At 43.3% G+C, this 20,960-nt stretch overlaps 1 protein-coding gene across 1 annotated transcript in view; it reads right to left on the minus strand.

Annotated features, from left to right (window-relative positions):
- LOC147701797 (sacsin-like) overlaps nt 1-20,960 on the minus strand; it is a 228,479-nt gene that overhangs the window by 194,758 nt on the left and 12,761 nt on the right. Inside the window, exon 2 of the mRNA XM_086930423.1 lies at nt 6,088-6,131. Coding sequence (XP_086786549.1) covers nt 6,088-6,116 — 29 coding nt within the window. The 5' untranslated portion in view covers nt 6,117-6,131. The remainder of the gene's footprint in view (nt 1-6,087; nt 6,132-20,960) is intronic.

Consider the following 20,960-nt stretch of genomic DNA (forward strand, 5'->3'; position numbering starts at 1 on the left):
TCCTTCGTAGCACATTGACTGGAGTTTTTCAGTTTAAAAAAAATATGAATTAATGAATGGTTGAAAGGTTCTAACTCATGTGAACTGCTTCTCTTTTGTTACAAGTGGAAACAAAAAACTGAACACCCTGGCATTTTTAAGCACCCACACATGCCATTAATATAGAAGCGCTGATGGTATTTATTTTTAAATTATGTTTAAAACTGACTTTCATACAAAGCCCTAGCAACTTCTTGGAGGAAAACAACACCTTCAAAATCCGGTTTATCTGGCAGTTATCGCAAAATGTAGTGTGGAAAAAGAAACACAAAGTGGTAAAACCAAGAATCGAAGAGCAGTTTGAAATGAGAGAACGGAGGACAAAAGGGTGGTGGGGCAGCCTTGTTACTAGTAGGTAATAGCGAAAGGAGCCATTTCTACCAGCCTGGAAAACTAATCTGAATGGTGATGTAAAATGTAAATTGTAAATTGATACTTGTATAGCGCACTACTTACCCGCAAGGGTCTCAAGACACTTGTACGAATACCGCTTTGGAACCCATCCTGGCTTTCCCTGTGAGGCGTCCACTCCTGGGCACCCCCAAGGTGGAGGCCAGGCATCCTTAGCGTTGTGAGGGCCGTTGTGGAGATTAAGCAAGCTATTGCCCAGAGTTGCAGAGTGGTACTCCATGATTGGAATAGGCACCGAGGCGAGAATTATCAGGTCCGTGGAATTTTGAGCCCAAGACCCGCCGAGGCGGGGAATTGAACCCTGGTCCCGGGCTAGACCTCTGCATCAGTCAGGGTCTGCCGCTCTAATCATTGAGCCACACTTCTCCAGATGTACCTGTGTTTACTGACGGCTCTCAGACTTCTATGGCAGCCTCGCGATGGAAGCTTATCCGGCGAGATATAGCCCTATTTTTATTGCACCTTTTCAATTGGGAGAACGTCTGAACAAAACCGGTGAGCTCCGATACTTTGGAGCAATATTGTATATGTTTTAATGTCTCAAAAAACACATAAAAAAAAAATGTGTTAACACGGATTAGGGGGCATAGCATCTCCAGTTGTGCGGGGAGAAGTAAAAGCAGGTGTCCTGGAGGGCTTTCAGTGGGATGAAAAAACTGAAAGGGTCTCTCCAAGGGGTGTGGCCAACGTAATTAATGTCGAGGCCTAACAACACGTAAACTGAAAATCTGTGTTTAGCATAGTGGGCCGCCAGACTGGTATTTTGCTTCTCCAGTCACTGCATCCAGATATGTAACACAGCACTTCACATTACACCTACACAAACGAGGGCTATTGGCTTTGTTAATGGTTCTCTGATGTTCTAGGGGACCGTTTGGCTGATTGGGGTGCACACAGGCTGGCAGGCCGGACCTGGCAACTCTATGTGCTCCCAAGAACCAGCAGTGATGAGGTGGTCAGCTGTGGGGAACCTTGCGCTAGTCGGATGACTTTGCTGTTCGGTTCCCTGGTGCACGGGGTAGCTGGATCCGTTACAGTGCCACACAGTCTGGTGGGGCTGAGGCTGGTTGCAGTGATGCCTCTGGTGGTAATCCAGAGAATTGCTGGTGCTGTGAGCAGGGTCCGCTGATATGCAGACTTGGGTTGTGGGTCATCAGGTGATCCGCGGTGGCATCGGTATGCAGGGGGTAACAGTGTGGCTCAATGGTTAGAGCAGGCATACCTCGATGCAGAGCTCTGGCCAGGGACCAGGGTTCGATTCCTCCCACGGCGGGTCTCGGGGTCATTAATTCCCCTGACCGGATATTCTTGCCTCGGTGCCTATTCTGATCATGGGTCCCACGCTGCAACTCTGGGCAATAGCTTGCTTAGTCTCCACAACGGCCCCCACAACGCGAGGGATGCCTGGCCTCCACCTTGGGGGTGCCCAGGAGTGGAAGCCTCACAGGGAAAGCCAGGATGGGTTCCACAGCGGTATTCTTACAAGCACCGGGAAACCCACTGCGGGTAGCTGTGGCTATACAAGTACAAAAACATTTACATTGTCTCACTACATGGGATGGTCACATCCAAGCAGGGCACACAGGCAGAAGGGCTGTAGGCACCCTAACCCAGCAGACTGCAGGGGGTGCTGCCGTCTGTCACAGCACCATTTAGTGGTGCACTGCGGCTGTAGGGGAGTAGAGTCTGCTTCTTATGGTTACCCCCACTTTTTGCTGTGTTTCACTGGTTTTTCGACTTTAGTATGGCTGTGGCCCTGCTAATCAGGCTCACGGCCTACCTGTACTCTCTCTAAATTGATACCATGTACTTTAGGTACATACCAGATTGGTTACTGGGTCACCCTTGTGAGCCCCTGTATATGGTACCCTTGGTACCCAGGGAACAGGTGCACCCTAGGCCTACCAGGGGCTGCAGCATGTATTGTGCCAACCCTGGTTAGCCTTCCAAACTGACACCACAGGTCTGTACTTACAGCCTGGGTAAGGTGGTGTAATCAACCCTTATTTAGATATAGTATATCTAGATCTACCTTATATATAGACACATGTAACCTTTAAGTCACTCCTATGGCAGGCTTTGACAATCCTGGAGGCAGAGTGCTTGGTTTTGTGTGAGAGGGTTCCCTAGCATGAGTTGAGCCTCTCTGCAGCTTTTGGAACCATCTCCTTATAGCTGTTCTATGATATAGCCATACCATATACTCTTAAGTGCATTATAATCCTCGCGGTTAATGCTAACTTTGGTTTTGCTTTATCAAAACATGTTGTGTAAGGTGTCAAACACTTTTGAATACTACCCCCCCCCCCCCGCCAGTTCTGGCAGAGGGGGTAGCATTCCACCCTTCTAGAGGGAGAAGACATGTAGTTACTGGTAAACCCTGGTAAAGTTAAACGGAGGCCCAGCATCACAAAATGGATGCTGCTGCCACAGACACGAGTCTGCCCTCCTGCTGCTGAACGAACCTCCGGCAGGGGAGGCCTGAACAATAGGTTTCCTGTTCCAGACAGGTTTTAGTGTATTGGGGCAGAGTGGGTTGCATTCAGTAAATGCTTTTCAGACACTGCCTGGGGCACACAAGGTGCTCCATGCATTTCCTAGTTCAAACCGGTTGCTGGGGCGCTCAGTCCCAGCTCTGGCGTGAAACTGGACAACGGGGAAGGGGTGTAACCACCCCCTCCCTAGGTCCACCCATAGAAGGGACCTTAGAGTTAGTCCAACCCCTAAACTTGCTATAAGTATAGAACCCCAGTCCCTAGGTCTTTAGATTACCGGGACAAAAGTCTGATACATAATTCCTGGACCTTCGACATTCCATTTCGACTGGAAGATGGAAGAAATCTCCCTTGTGGTCAAGGAGTGACCACCCTGTCCAAAAAGGCACCAACAGCATCTTTGCCGGTCTGCATTTTCGAGGCTCCCGCCAGATCCCGAAGAATCTGCGACACAGGACACAGACTTCAGACATCTCTGATGCGGACCTGCGCACCCAGCAAAACTGAGACCTGTGGCGGGCACAAGAGACGTGGGACCGGAACTCCTGGACACCCTGCATCCTTGCTACTGCATCTATATCCCGAAGTTGTGGATTGGGTATTTGAAGTCCCTTCACCGAGCACCTTTTACACCGACGCTCAGATGCCCACACTCCACGAGTGTCCCGTGGGCCCGCTTTGTGAATTTCAGCTTGATGCATCTTTGCGGTTCCTAGTCCATTGGCTAGTGAGCCCCCACGAAGACCAATCTTCATTTTCTTTAGCTTTCCTGGTTACTCCAGGCTTGCTCCAACTCCTCTCAAAGGAGGAGTTCCTCAGACCTTGCTGGTTTGCACCGAAGCCCATTTTGACATCTTGCATGGATTGCATCTGCCAAGGCTTGTTGGGTCCAATCCGGATACTGACACCACAGTCAACTAGATCCTTCATGGGACAGCTCGAATCCAGCTCCTGGTCAGCATCGACACCTCCTGGTCCTCGTGGCTGAAGAGACAAGCGTTACCTTTTCACCTGAAATCACCAGACATCGGCTGGCATCTTCCTGTCGCCATCCTTGTCACTGGCTAATGACCCAGACTCTGTGTCCTCTGCTTTCAGGTTCTTCACATCTCAGATCCACCCTTGGATCCACCCGGACACTTTTCCTCTGGTCACCTGCAGCACTTCTTCGCAGCTCTCCATTGGAATCGACGACAAAACTCGACACCAAAAGACACCTATGCACCCGGCTTCCCTGGGTGAGGTACCACAAGTACTCCGGTGCTCCCGTGGGTCTTGACTCTCGAAGTGTTGTAGTCTAAAACGGTTCCATCGTAGTTCACCTAAAAGTGCCCTTAAACTGTAACTTTGTAACTTGTTCGTTCTCCATAGAAAGTCAATGGTAACCCACAGCTGTGTTTAGACACTGCATGTGTCACCCGTGGGCCTCCTACATCCTTAACCTTTGGTGGTTCTAGGCAGCCCCAGCGATTCCACAGGTCCTAGGCCCACTTTCTAACTCTCACGTGGTTCTTACACCACTATTTTAGTATATGGTTTGTGAGGCCCCTAGGGCATAACTTATACTGTGCAACTTATAGTATGCTAATTAAGTTCCTGGTATTGTACTTTTCCCTCTGACCTCATAAAGAGTCCAGAGGGGTTGTGTTCAGAATAAATACATATATATTTGATATATACCTTGTGTGGTGTGCTTTCATTTGATCATTCAAGAGATTATAATTGGTAAAACAACTTGTTTAACTCGTCTCCAAGTCTTAGCCTGAAGGCTACTCTCCAAAGCTACCACTAGGATAGCTTTCTATAAGGTTGACTTTATAACCTACCATCAATAAGGGTCGTTTGGAATGGTGCAAGGTGCCCACTAGAATAGTGGCCATCATATACCAGGCCAACTTCTCAAAGCGGCCTGCAGTGCTCCATACCGGGGTTGTGTGAGGGTGGTGGAACTGGCAGGGAAAAAATGCTGGGAGCCCCAAAAGGGTTGGGGTTAGTGGCGCCAAACGGCAAACAGAGTCGGTTAGTTTGGAAATTCCTGGACGCTTTTTTCGTGGGTTTCAGCGTTTATTGTTTTGTGAGTCTATTGATTCACATTTACTCCACGGCAAGTGGTCATGTGTTTTATATTAGATGTGTCTTTGGATTAAGGTTTTTCTTTTTGTTTTTATCTAGAGCACAAAGCACTACTGCATGAAATTAAAATTGGATTGAAGCGGTAGAATGTCAAACCTCGTTAATTGCTGCACGCACTACTTTTTTTAAATCTTATTTTCAAATTGTGTACATCAACTTCAATAGTTACAAACCCTCCTTCCTTCTTTGCTTTGTTTCTAAATGTCCCTGAAGAAGGGACCCTGTGATCCCGAAATGCACTGAGCATATTAAAAAATGTGAAATATCTTCAATTCATTAGAATTTAAGGCACTCTAATGTGCATCAGAAATTGTAGGAGTGATTCAGTGTATTAGTTTGGAAAATCACAACTGTTTATTAATAAATATGAATGCAAACAAGTAAAATAGCAATTTAAATTGTTTTTAATAAAATTGTTTATTATAAAAAAAGAATAATTGGAAGTGATTGATTGACGAGTAGTGCATAGTGTGTCCAAACAACAAGTGTTGCTTTGTTATTGGTATTAAATAATGTTTCTCCATCTTTGACAACAGTATTGGCCATACATGGGGTACACATGATACCTGGCTGTGCCTGGATCCCTATTGGCACAGTCACCAGGGTGAAGGAAGAGGATGTTTTTAAAATCATGTTTAGAAATTATCATTCAGTAAATATCACCTACTTCAGTGACATAAACTAATCTACTAAATTAAAACACTTTCCACAGTTAAAGAAATTCACTTTATTGCATTTTAAAGAGTCTTTATCATATTTATATAGGACCTCTGATGAGCGCTTTACATCTTTCGACGGCTTAGCTCGTGCTTTGTCTCTAAGGAAAAAGCCAGACCACTGTCTCAGCTCTCTTTTTTAATGGTCCTTTGAGAATGCTAAGAAGCATGCAAATAAAATCTACTGAACACATCAATATGTAAATGTACCTATTCATTGGTAATTTGAGGGAAACAAGACTGAATTGTAATATTCGGTGCCTGTACGAGCCAAGCCCTACTATACGTCTCACCTTTTACGCCGTTTTGGTTTGGACGCCATCTTCTGTCTTCAAGGCTGGAGGCAAGAATAGAGAGTGGGTTGAAAAGAGAAGTTAGTGACAGGTGCCAAATGTGGTTTATTTATCTCGTCGCAGCCGGCTTGATGTACTGGGACTGACTTCGCACGACCTATCCACCTTTTCACTCATTCAGCTGACACTTCCTCCCATAACAACATAGAACAGCTTCAGACGTGATACACTCCTGATATGTACCTTCAGCGATAGACAGCTCACACTCCTAGTTACACAGTGGTATGACGGTGAGTGAAATATTAAGAGTACGAGTCTATGGTCAGATAATAGTCCTATCAGCAATAAGAGTGCTGACACTACTAGTGACATAGCAATATTATTATGGTCAGATAATGGTACTATCAGCAATGAGAGTGCGGACACTACTAGTGACACAGCAATATTACTAAGGGCAGATAATGGAACTATCAGCGATAGAGTGCCAACACTACTAGTGACACATCAATATTACTAAGGGCAGATAATGGTACTATCAACAACAGCTCACACTACTAGTAACACAGCAGTATAACTGTGAATGAACTATTAATGGCACAAGTCTATGGTCAAATAATTCTATCAGAGATAAATGGCTATCATTGCTAGTAACATGGCTGTATTACTTTGGTCAGATAATTGTACTATCAGTGATAGATGGCTAACACTACTAGTTACAAGGCTATATTACGATGAATGAAATATTAATGGTACTAGTCTATGTTCAGATAATGTACTATCAGCAATAGACAGCTAACAATACTAGTTACACAACTGTATTACGGTGAATTAAATATTAATGGTACTAGTCTATGTTCAGATAATGTACTATCATCAGATAATGTACTATCAGTGATAGACAGCTAACACTACTAGTAACAAGGCTGTATTACAGTGAATGAAATATTAATGGTACTAGTCTATGTTCAGATAATGTACTATCAGTGATAGACAGCTAACAATACTAGTTACACAACTATTACGGTGAATTAAATATTAATGGTAGTAGTCTGTGTTCAGATAATGGTACTATCAGTGATAGATGGCTAACACTACTAGTTACAAGGCTATAGTACGATGAATGAAATATTAATGGTACTAGTCTATGTTCAGATAATGTACTATCAGCAATAGACAGCTAACAATACTAGTTACACCACTGTATTACATTGAATTAAATATTAAGAGTACAAGTCTATGTTCAGATAATGGTACTGTCAGTGATAGACAGCTAACACTACAAGTTACAAGGCTGTATTATAATGAATGAAATATTAATGGTACTAGTCTATGTTCAGATAATAGTACTATCAGCGATAGACAGCTAACAATACTAGTTACACAACTGTATTACGGTGAATTAAATATTAAAAGTACGAGTTTATGTTCAGATAATGGTACTATCAGTGATAGACAGCTAACACTACTAGTTACAAGGCTGTATTACAATGAATAAAATATTAGTGGCACTAGTCTATGTTCAGATAATTGTCCTATCAGCGATAGGCTGCTATCACTACTAGTTATAAGGCTTTATTAGGATGAATGAAATATTAATGGTACTAGTCTATGTTCAGATAATGGTACTGTCAGTGATAGACCTATCTCACAAATGGTTACCTGGTGGTGTTTTGATACATAAGAGATTAGTAGTACAATTCTTTAGTGAGACAATGGTACTATCGGTGATAGACTAATACCACTAATAGTTACGTGACGGTATTACAATGAAGGAGATATTTGTGGTACGATTCTGTAGTGAATGTAAATGTAAATGTTTTATTACTTTTATAGCGCCCGAATCGCCCCACATGGGGTATCTCCGGCGCTTGTACGAATACCGCTGTGGAACCCTTCCTGGCTTTTTCCCTGTGAGGCGCCCACTCCTGGGCACCCCCAAGGTGCAGCCAGGCATCCTAGCGCTGCTGGGGCCGTTGTGGAGATTAAGCAAGCTATTGCCCAGAGTTGCAGAGTGGAGCCCATGATTAGAATCGGCCCTGAGGCGAGAATTATCAGGTCCGAGGAAATTGAGACCAAGATCCGCCGAGGCGGGAATTGAACCCTGGTCCGGGGGCAGACCTCTGCATCAGGGTCTGCCGCTCTAACCATTGAGCCACACTTCTCCAGTGAGATAATGGTTGTACCAGCAATCGACTAATACCACTAATAGTTATTTGGCAGTGGTACTATGAATGAGACATTAGTGGTACGAGTCTATAATGCCACAGTGGTATTATAAGTGATAGACTAACAGCACCCCTAGTTACATGATGGTGTAAATATGAATGAGATATTAGTGGTGTGAGTATATAGTGAGATAAGGGTACGAGTCTATGGTGAAACAATGATATTAAAAAAAACTACCAAGGATTCAGTGTCAGAACAAGTCCTGGGAACAGCATCACCGCAACCGGTCCGCTGTACTGACCGTTTCCATCGATGCCGCCAAAAACACTTTGAACTCAGATACAGATACAACTTATCTATCTTCTAAAACATAAAGGTGGTGAGTACACCATTCTTTCACTTAAGAGTTAATATATACTCTTATCACCTGGCCCTGACGAAAGCCTCTAGAGATGCCAGGAAGCTAAAACATGTTGACCGCTTTCACTAGTGCAAAAGGCTAGTAACTAGGCCTTAATACGCACTTCTTTGTTTTTAGCTTCCTATACCAGAATTCGACAGAATAAAATCACTTGAGACTGGATATAAGGAATTTTATACCACACCCACTTGAGCACTAACACACCCTCTATTTTTTATTTCTGGCCACTGCTGTAATTCCAGTTGGTCTTCCTCCATATGGAGGTCAGCATAACATGCAAAGGAAAAGACCAAATGATAATGCTGTTGGGGCAATGAATGGCGGAGAACCAAGATATACCGCCTGATGCTTGTGTCCGCATATGAGGGTATTTTTACTATTATGACCCCGCGCACGTTACCATAGACCCTGGATTCATTCCTCCCCCCCCCCCCCCCCACTTGATTTTTTGCTCTAGCCTAAGGAAGCTGAATGAACTACAACTTCTTCTCCCTCCCCCCCACCCAATGATTTTTTGAAACAGTGATATCAGGGACAGACTGAGAGAACTACTGATTACAAAGTGGCACTGCTATAAATGAGATAGTAGTGGTATGAGTCTATAGTGAGATATGAGTGGTACAATCACTGACCGCACTACTAGTTCCATGGTGGTGTTACTATGAATGAGATAGCAGTGGTGCGAGTCTATGGTGAGATATTAATGGTATCAGTAATAGACTAACAACACTACTAGTTACCTGGCGGTGTTACGAAGGTCGAGATATTAGTGGTACGGGTCTAAAATGCCATTTTGGTGGTAATATCAGTGATAACTGACAGCACTACTAGATACATGGGAGTGTCACTTTGAATGAAATAGTAGTGGTACGAGTCAGTAGTGAGATAATGATACAAGTTTATTGTGAGATAGTGGTGTTCTTAGTGACAGACCTACATCACTACTAGTAAAATGGAGATTCTACTATGAGCTAGATATCAGTGGTACACAGATTTAATGAGATATAGGTGACATGTTCAGCGATAGACTAACAGTACTACTAGGTACATGGTAGTGTTACTATGAATGAGATAGTAGTGATACAAGCTGGTTGTGAGGTAGTGGTAAAGTCAGTGATAGACTAATAGCGCTCTTAGCTACATGGTGGAGTTACTATGAATGAGGTAGCAGTGATACAAGTCTATGGTGAGACATTAGTGCTATCAGTGATAGACTAACAGTACTGCTAGTTACAAGCTGGTGTTACTATAATTGCGATAGTAGTGATACGAGCTGGTTGTGAGGAAGTGGTAGTGTCAAGCTGTCGATGAATGCCCAAGTGGATAAACTAGCAAGATCACGCATTGCTACTATAAAAACACTGCGAAGAATGTTCCCTCATTTGGGATTTCCACACAAGGTCCAAGCTACCATCTCCCTTGTTCTGTCCAAACTCTATTATGCAAAGTAAAACAAAAGAGTTTTCCCAATGGGGGGTATTGTTTCCTGCTCCTAAATCAGGACTCAAACTGACAAACATCAATCACACCATTCATTTTGTGGAACTGGAGAACACTTACCAAGAAGGAACATACCCAAACAAATTATAATTAAAAAAGTATACAATTTATTAAAAACTTTTGTTACAAAAGATATCAATAAGTTATCAATTAAAAACATATATTGCACAAAAATACACAAATAAAAACACAGTTTGAAACCACCTAATGTGGACGTGGAGAAAATTAATCTAAGGAGACACTAATATCTGTCTTTGTCATTTCATTTCGGACCCTCGTTTGTCAACAATAGGAGGAATATTATTCCTTTAGGCCGGATTCGTTGTTGGCAACGCCGAATATGACTTATAGATTGGCGTCGACGCGTTTCGGAAGCATCAACTGATAAAGGCTTCCTTCCTCAGGACACTTTCTATTTTTATTCTCCACACGTAAAGATGTTAAACCTAATGCATAAAAATACAATGCAATGCAACTGTTATATCGACATGTAGTTTCATGTGAATCACACCTTTTTAGCATTTCTTTATCTGCTGCTTGTCCTCACTCAGGGTAGTTTAGCTCTCCTTCCTAAAGTTTATTCCAGATTCATCCCATACGGGTGCAAACAACACAATCAGCTCTGTGTACCCATAGACCATCTATTGGTTTACCTCACTTGTTTATATTTTATAAAAAACCCACGGCTGTCTATTTCTATTCATAAGTCAGAGATAACTTGTCCATATTTTTATCATTGTGTCTATTTTTATAAAACAGAGGGGACAATACATATTTTTTACAAGTATTTCTGGAATAATTCTTACAGCATTTAAAAAAAGCGGGGGAAACCTATACATTGCAAGGTATTCTCAAACATCATTCTAATTATTCAAAACATTATGCTAAATTATAACCTTCTGGTTAGTGTTGTCCACATTCTCTTATCATATATATCCACACCACACAGATATCATTCATACGAGGTAATGTATATGCGCACTAACCGTGATGGTTATGTTGCTCGTGGAGATCTACCAAATGTGTAGTATTCCACTGTTTTTCGCCTGTATTGTCATCAAGCTTCTACCATCCTATCTGTAATCAGGAGGAGTATAATTTTAATTTTAAATATTTGGGTATGGTATGCCCAGATTTAGATGTTATTATTGTTGTTATTGTTGCGCGCTGTATTTATTTACCTCAATTTATGGTCAAGCGCTTTTATTTCCACAACACGTCTGTTTGAAGATTAATCCAAAACGGACTTGGCACAATCCTGCATAAATTACAGAAATCAATTAATTGTTTGCCTATCGCATTATTATTTGTCGATGGCAGCGAGAGTCTCCTAGATGTTTTGTACAATTTGCATCGTAAGGAATTTACCTTATTATTTGCACCAGTGAGCGTGCTGAATTTAACGCTTCCCTTCTGTTTTTAGTTCTGTATTACTGCAAAAGATTTTGGAAAGAACAGCGATTTTACTTATACGAATAGATACCTACTCTAACAGTAGTTCCTCAGCCCTGGTTTGTAGTTGATTCTTACCTAAAAAAACGGATCCGATTTCCGCGAAGGGGGTTCTATACTGCAGCCGGGTAGTTTGGCACACGTGGCTGCATAGAGAATATACAAAAGCACAGAAGCTTAGGATTTTTTGTTTATATTACCGGATTTGATTAATCTATGAGTTACGTAGTACTGACTTAGTTAAAAAATCCAAGCCTTCCCATAGTAATCCTAAGCGCAGTTCCCGTGGTCGGTATCTTACCTATTTGTTGGCACACGGCTGGTTTTCCCGGGACTGCTCAGCGTGGCGTTTGCTTGATCACCGCTTCTGTATTTGAAATGTCGACTACCCTCGTTGCGGTAGTCGCATTTAAGCCTCGTCATGGAGTCACGTGGTTCTAGAAAGAGTCACGTGACTCATGGAAGCGTCATAGCGACGAATACGGACTATTGGGTTTTTTTATATACCAAAGTGACAGCAAAAAGCTTTATTGTCCCCCTTATGGGGCTGGCGATACTAGTTTTATTTATTCCGTATTACGATGCCCTATTTATACAAGAATACGTAGAGCAAACAGAGAGTTTTATGTTGGAAAGCTAAATGGGCTATAATTCCCTTGTTTAATATTATTTTTCGCGTTTCCTAAATTATGTGGATATTTTTTGTAAAGCCCCGCGGGTCTTATTGGATTATTTACCTATTTTGGAAGGGCGTTATCATGGTCTCCAAATGTAAATAATGAATGAGATTCGAACTAGAAGTAAATCTATTTCTCTAAGGCGAATATATTTCTCTAAAACGATTATGTTTTATGCCTCCGTTCTGATGGTATCGAAACGGGGACATAGTTTCCTCATATTCATGCTTTTATTGCAATTTAAGTAGAGGATATAGGGCTTTCTAGTTTGCAAGACTAGTTTTATGAGCTTCCATATATACAGTTCTCATGTCGTGATTTTAGTAGGGGGTTGGGATTAATGATTTACAATACTGATATAACCCTAAATTTATTTTGTTAGGTATTAATGTGGTTCAACTGGTATATTTATGGCACTATTCTCATCCAGTCTTCTTTAGTTACTACAACGGATTCAGAACTCGGCTGCCAGACTACTCTTGCATATCAAACCGCAAGACAACATCTCCCCTGCCTTGAAAGCCCTGCATTGGTTACTCCTCCTTGCATCATCGGACACCTCTTTTTACTACACCGATCCCCTAAAACAAACCTTTCAAAACTCTTCCCTCTGACTCCTCCCCTCCAAAACTCCTTTTTACTCATCTATTTCTCTAAGGCGAATATATTTCTCTAAAACGATTATGTTTTATGCCTCCGTTCTGATGGTATCGAAACGGGGACATAGTTTCCTCATATTCATGCTTTTATTGCAATTTAAGTAGAGGATATAGGGCTTTCTAGTTTCCAAGACTAGTTTTATGAGCTTCCATATATACAGTTCCCATGTCGTGATTTTAGTAGGGGGTTGGGATTAATGATTTACAATACTGATATAACCTTAAATTTATTTTGTTAGGTATTAATGTGGTTCAACTGGTATATTTATGGCACTATTCTCATCCAGTCTTCTTTAGTTACTAAAGAAGACTGGATGAGAATAGTGCCATAAATATACCATAATCGTTTTAGAGAAATATATTCGCCTTAGAGAAATAGATTTACTTCTAGTTCGAATCTCATTCATTATTTACATTTGGAGACCATGATAACGCCCTTCCAAAATAGGTAAATAATCCAATAAGACCCGCAGGGCTTTACAAAAAATATCCACATAATTTAGGAAACGCGAAAAATAATATTAAACAAGGGAATTATAGCCCATTTAGCTTTCCAACATAAAACTCTCTGTTTGCTCTACGTATTCTTGTATAAATAGGGCATCGTAATACGGAATAAATAACACTAGTATCGCCAGCCCCATAAGGGGGACAATAAAGCTTTTTGCTGTCACTTTGGTATATAAAAAAACCCAATAGTCCGTATTCGTCGCTATGACGCTTCCATGAGTCACGTGACTCTTTCTAGAACCACGTGACTCCATGACGAGGCTTAAATGCGACTACCGCAACGAGGGTAGTCGACATTTCAAATACAGAAGCGGTGATCAAGCAGACGCCACGCTGAGCAGTCCCGGGAAAACCAGCCGTGTGCCAACAATAGGTAAGATACCGACCACGGGAACTGCGCTTAGGATTACTATGGGAAGGCTTGGATTTTTTAACTAAGTCAGTACTACGTAACTCATAGATTAATCAAATCCGGTAATATAAACAAAAAATCCTAAGCTTCTGTGCTTTTGTATATTCTCTATGCAGCCACGTGTGCCAAACTACCCGGCTGCAGTATAGAACCCCCTTCGCGGAAATCGGATCCGTTTTTTTAGGTAAGAATCAACTACAAACCAGGGAAGCCATGAAAAACCATGAAAAGACTACAACGGATTCAGAACTCGGCTTCTGATTGATGTTTGTCAGTTTGAGTCCTGATTTAGGAGCAGGAAACAATACCCCCCATTGGGAAAACTCTTTTGTTTTACTTTGCAGTATATTGGCGCTCCATTTCCCTCTGGGTTATTAAGAGCCCCTCTCTTTCTTTTATACAAACTCTATTATGCCAATAGCCTTTACTACGGTCTATGGGTACACAGAGCTGATTGTGTTGTTCGCACCCGTATGGGATGAATCTGGAATAAACTTTAGGAAGGAGAGCTAAACTACCCTGAGTGAGGACAAGCAGCAGATAAAGAAATGCTAAAAAGGTGTGATTCACATGAAACTACATGTCGATATAACAGTTGCATTGCATTGTATTTTTATGCATTAGGTTTAACATCTTTACGTGTGGAGAATAAAAATAGAAAGTGTCCTGAGGAAGGAAGCCTTTATCAGTTGATGCTTCCGAAACGCGTCGACGCCAATCTATAAGTCATATTCGGCGTTGCCAACAATGAATCCGGCCTAAAGGAATAATATTCCTCCTATTGTTGACAAACGAGGGTCCGAAATGAAATGACAAAGACAGATATTAGTGTCTCCTTAGATTAATTTTCTCCACGTCCACATTAGGTGGTTCCAAACTGTGTTTTTATTTGTGTATTTTTGTGCAATATATGTTTTTATTTGATAACTCATTGATATCTTTTGTAACAAAAGATTTTAATAAATTGTATACTTTTTTAATTATAATTTGTTTGGGTATGTTCCTTCTTGGTAAGTGTTCTCCAGTTCCACAAAATGAATGGTGTGATTGATGTTTGTCAGTTTGAGTCCTGATTTAGGAGCAGGAAACAATACCCCCCATTGGGAAAACTCTTTTGTTTTACTTTGCAGTATATTGGCGCTCCATTTCCCTCTGGGTTATTAAGAGCCCCTCTCTTTCTTTTATACAAACTCTATTATGCCAATAGCCTTTACCACGGATCACCTTTAACGACCATGAAAAGACTACAACGGATTCAGAACTCGGCTGCCAGACTACTCTTGCATATCAAACCGCAAGACAACATCTCCCCTGCCTTGAAAGCCCTGCATTGGTTACTCCTCCTTGCATCATCGGACACCTCTTTTTACTACACCGATCCCCTAAAACAAACCTTTCAAAACTCTTCCCTCTGACTCCTCCCCTCCAAAACTCCTTTTTACTCATCCGAAAGCCTCCTCCTACTGCTAAGATCTAAATAAAAACCAAAAGAGACCTTCACTCTTTTTTCCCTCCACTATCCTTTTGAATCAAAATTAACAGACTAACATGTTCACTTCTCAAATTCCATATTCAACTATACTAATATACTACCCAAATAACTGAATAACATATCCACTACTCAAAGTACTTCATATTCATACTATACTAATTTTCAACACTAATCCTTTATGGGTTCCGGAGTGGCGTGCTACTCGCCAGAAAATCTCTTCAACATCCATCAGGGGTAACAAATGCTATAGGAATGCAAATCTTTCTTCCCCTTTTATTCCTCTGCTATTCTTCTCACTTCAAGTAACTGACTAATATCCACCACTGAAATTATTTCATATTTCACCATATTAATTCACCACTAATCCTTCATAGGCTTCCTGAATAGCGTGCGTCAACAAGCGCTATATAAATATAAACCTTTGTCCTCCTCTATCCTCTATCATTCCAAATCCAAATAACTGACTAACCTATCCATCACTTAAAATGTACTTGCATGTTTCACTATACTAATTCAACACTAATCAGACCCTGAAGCAGAGGTCAGACCCGGGACCAGGGTTCAATTCCCGACGCGGCAGGGTCTTGAGCTCAAATGTCCTTGGACTCGATAATTCTCACTTCGGTGCCTGACCTAGTCATGGGTTCACACTCTGCAACTCTGGGCATTAAGCTTGCTTAATCTCCACAATGGCCCCCCCGCAGCGGGATGCCTGGCTTTCACCTTGGAGATGCCCTGTAGGGGCTATCTCACAGGGAAAAGCCAGGAAGGGTTCCCAAGGCAAGCGCGGAGATACCCCTTCGGGGGTCGATTCTGGCGCTATATAAGAAACATAATAATAATCCTCTATGGGTCCCGGTGTAACATGCTACTCGCTGAAAAAGCTTTTTGATGCCTCGTCAGGGGTAGTAGGCGCTATATAAATGCAATTACAATACAATACTATGAATGCGAAAGTAGTAGTGATACGAGTCAACAGTGAGATCTTAGAGGCACTGTCAGTGATAGACTAACAGCACTGCTAGTTACATGCTGGTGTTACTATGAATGCAATAGTAGTAGTGATACGAGTCTATAGTTAGACATTAGTGCTACTATCCGTGACAGACTAGCACTGCTAGTTACATTGCGGTTTTACTATTAATGGGCTACTAGTAGTAAGAGTCTGTGCTGAGATAATGCTACAATGTATGAGCAAAAGGGGCGCTGCTAGTGACAAAGCTGGTAAAACCCGAGTAAAAATTAGAGGAAACGGCTTTAGAAACACACAGATTACAATTATGCCCAGTTTTAAGTCACAGTATTGCTACAAAAATGGTGATAAAATGAGCGCCTGTTCGGAGTGAGCTATAGATCAGCTGAAATACTTTGTAAGACTTACTCTCTGCAAGACTTACTTCAACTTTGCGTTTAGTTTCAGGTCAAGCTTCTCACATGGCGGTGATCTTGCAAAGAGGCAAGAGTTCCCCAAACGAGGTTGCTGGGTATTTACTCTCAGCATAACAGACATGGTCTTAAATTATTGGGAGATGTGTCTGTAATCCTGCGCAGCTCCGGGTAATTACATCACAGGAAGAGAAAAAACAAGGGAAGCGGTAAAGCTGCAAATGGCAGCAAGTGAATTAAGTAAAAAGATGTCTTGAGAGGTCATAGTCAGATAGTAAAAGCAGTTGCCCTTGTATTACTACCCAGTGGTAGAATTTGTGGTGCCCTCCAGGAGAGATTTTGTAACTCAAAAACAGGCCCTCGCGTTCAATGACTGTAGGGCAGGGTTAACTATTCTCCCTCAGGATTTCATCCATGGAAAGGAGATTGCCTCCTTGTGATGGACATGAAGGATCTGTTTGAACCAGACTTCGGTGGGCTCTATGGGGCTACCAACGATGACAGAACACCTGAAGCTACCCTTGATATTTTTCGGAATTTCAGGAGAAGTGAAGTCAGAGGGAAGATACAGCTAAAGTACCCTGGTGATTCCAACACGAGCCCTTGTCCTAAGGATCCCAGTCATGGGGCGTGGCCGAGCTGGCGACCAAGATGGCCGCTCGGCTTTGAAGCTCCGCAAGTCTCTCCAATCTCCTGACGTGCTCCTGTGGCCATCGAGATGCAAGCACTGGGTAAATAGAAGCTGGTAACAGCGCAGACCTGTCCGGTCGACGAACGGAACCTCCTAGTGCCTGGCAGCTATGGCTCTGTGATGGGGCTCCACGCGATCGGCGCACGTCTACAGCCTGACACCCGTGGCCGCAGCTGATCAGAGCAGCCTGAGCCGCGTGATTTCCCGGTGAGTGCCCCCTTACCCCTGCAGTGAAGACCTCCTGCAGCCACTCTACATCTTGGCCACTGGCCGTGAGATACGCGATACCGGCTTAGCAGCGTTTAATTTCCGGTCGCATGGGACATGCGGGGGGCGCGCAGTAGACTCTACATACCCCACCACCCAATATCAGGAGCGACACCCGTTGCTGGCAGAAAATACATCTCCATTAAAGGCCGGCCCACACAGAGAGATTGCATCAGGGCGCCTCCTAACAAGGTCCCCTACATAATCTGCAGCACAATTCGAACAATAAGACACTGGTTCCCTATTACAGCCTGGTACCTGCCTTCCCTCACTGGCCATGGCACTTAAGGCACGAGACACAGACGGCTGGGTTGTGGTGTTTCCCTCTGCAGCCAGTGGGCTATCATGAGAGGTGGTTTGCTTTCTCGAGCTCGAGTGCAGCGCTCATACAGGCAGGCCTCATACCCTTTTGGTCTTGTCGCTGGGGGCTTTGAGTCGCCGCCTGATCGAACATACACCAAGAATGTGGGGTTGGTATACCATGGCAGCACATCTGGGTCCTGGCTGGTCACAGCAGTTACACTTCACACGGCATGGGCTGCAAGGACCTGAAACAGAGAACGCTCCCTTTTGAGAAACTAGCGGATACCTCCATTGTGCAAACCTCCACCATGGCCGAATCTGCACAAGGCCCGATTCTGGGAGATGGAGCCCCTGACACAGCACACTCATTGCTCCAAGAGATGCGCACTGGCTTCAAGGCGCTAGACAGTCACTTTGACTCCCTCGACAACACCATCGCAAGACTAGGCACCAAAGTACAAGTGCATGATAGAAGGTTGGATGTCGCAAAGGCCTGCATATCGGACATTGAGGATGGGAAAGCACATTCCATTAAACATCTGGAACCAGTGGAGGGCATTTTAAAAGAAGTGGCCATCAAAAACGAGGATTTAGAAGCGCGCAGTCGCGGGAACAACGTGCAAATTCTTGGCGTCCCTGAGTCAACTCCCACTGGCCACATGGATCTGTTTATCGAAACTTTGCTATTGGGACTGTTCGGTAAGGATGCTTTCACCCCTGGCTTTGTAGTAGAGAGGGCACATAGATCGCTCGGCCCTCATCCAAATCCTGGTCTTCCTCCCAGACCAATTGTGGCATGTGTCATGAACTTCAGAGACAGGGACATGATCCTTCACGTGGTGAGAGAAAAGGGGGATATAGACTGGCAAGGTTCCAAATTATCCTTCTATCCGGATTTCACCACCATGGTACAGGGTGCTAGGTGGAAATTCAACAGCGTCAAGGACGCACTGAGAAATCTGAACTTGCACTATGGTATGTTGTATCCTGCGCGACTGGAGGTTGATGTGGATGGCACGGCCAGAATATTTGATAATCCGTCGGAGGCACAAGAGGTCCGCAAGTTGTATAAATAGAGGAACAATCCCACAAACGGGGCCCGGTCTATACCTTCACCCCCACGCAGCGGCACGGGAAGATCGGCTGTCTTCGTTGACACTCTTTTATGTTTCACTCTGCAGGAACACGTCTCATACTTTTGTAAGATTATTACAGTAACTGGAGGCAAGCCGGGGCGTTGCCGCTCCACGTGGTATATCCTTTTTCTATGGTTCGGTACATCTTGGGATACTGTTTTTGGGGAATGTCAGTTTTGTGTAAAATATTTTGGTACTTCACGTTCACTGTTAATTGGGGTGTGGCCCTTCCCTGGTTGGGGATCAGCTGGGCGGGTTATTTCACTTATGAATCAGTACTTTTAGACTTGTTCTCAGCGTTATATAATCGGTCACTGCTGTTCATAGTCCCCAGTTAGCAATAACGAGAACGCCACACCATCCAGATGACCAGGTTCGGTAATATAGAGGGCCCGCTGACCCTCACTCTACTCTCATGGAATGTACAGGGTTTGAATGACAATCGGAAGCAACAACAGATAATACTCTATTTAACGAGGCATAGGGTAGATCTTGCACTTTTGCAAGAAACTCATCTATCCAAGATCGACAGCGCACATTTTGGGTTTAGCTGGGGAGCGAATAGATATTTAGCAAATTATAGTAACTACGCTAGGGGGACGGCCATTCTAATTCACAAAAGGGTGCCCTTTTGTTTGAATTCCATGCACCAGGATAGTGAGGGACGTTATTTAACAGTATCTGGAATTCTGTCTGGCAAGAAGGTGACATTTCTGTGCATATATGCCCCTAATGTGTACTCCCCTGACTTTTTTCATGCCCTGTCCTCGCATCTAGAAAAGCTGTACTCACAGTTGTTGATAGTGGGTGGAGACTTTAATTTACTGCCTGACCCTGTCATGGACAGCACATACGGAGCACAGGACACTAAACCCCGGGCTCGCATTGCACTCAGGCAGTTATGCGACAGGTTTTCGGTATGAGATGTTTGGCGGAAACGCAACCCAACCACGACAGAATACACACACTATTCAGGGCAACACAATACATGGACCAGGATAGACTTTTGGTTACTCTTGCCAGACATACATGGCTGGTGTGCCCAGTTGGAGACCTTATCTAGGACCTATTCGGATCATTTCCCTGTCAAATTACGGTTACAGTTTCCCCGCCCGAGGGATTTGAACTCCAATGGCGGTTCCCTAACGCACACTACAGGATGAAGTTTTCAAGGCAGAAATACAGGAGACTATTCTAGATTATTTTGACTTAAACACTGGCTGGGTAGATTCATGGGCGGTACTGTGGGAGGGTTTCAAAGCGGTCCTCTTGGGCCCATGCATAGTGAAGCACGCAGGAGTCCTAAAAGATTTACGTACAACATTATACAGACTGGAGCGCGATCTCAAAACGCTAGATGAGGCATCACAACACACATCTCCTACATATGAACAGAGACGGTTGGTGCTGTTAGAAGACTACAGGGACACAGCAGACAGGGAAGTCCTATATTTGGGGAAATACCAAACCGCTAGACGGTACTGAGAGCGGGAGAAACCAGGTAGGGTCCTTGCATGGTTATTACGTCCACCTTACCACAAAACATACATCACTGAGCCTAAGTCCTCTGACTCACGCACCTACACCACTACAAAAGACATCCAGAGTAGCTTCCTGTGGTTCTTCTCCATTTTATACAAGACTACTATCGGGGAAGATAAAACAGCACAAGAGTTTTACCTGGACGAAGTGGCATTAGTAGACCTGGAAAAATATATGCAGGACTTCTTGGCCGAACCTATTTCTATAGCAGATGTACTTCTTGCTCTCGACTCCATTCTTGGTTCCTCGGCTCCCGGGT

Source organism: Lissotriton vulgaris, chromosome 7 (assembly GCF_964263255.1).
Source record: "Lissotriton vulgaris chromosome 7, aLisVul1.2, whole genome shotgun sequence".
Lineage (NCBI taxonomy): Eukaryota > Metazoa > Chordata > Amphibia > Caudata > Salamandridae > Lissotriton > Lissotriton vulgaris.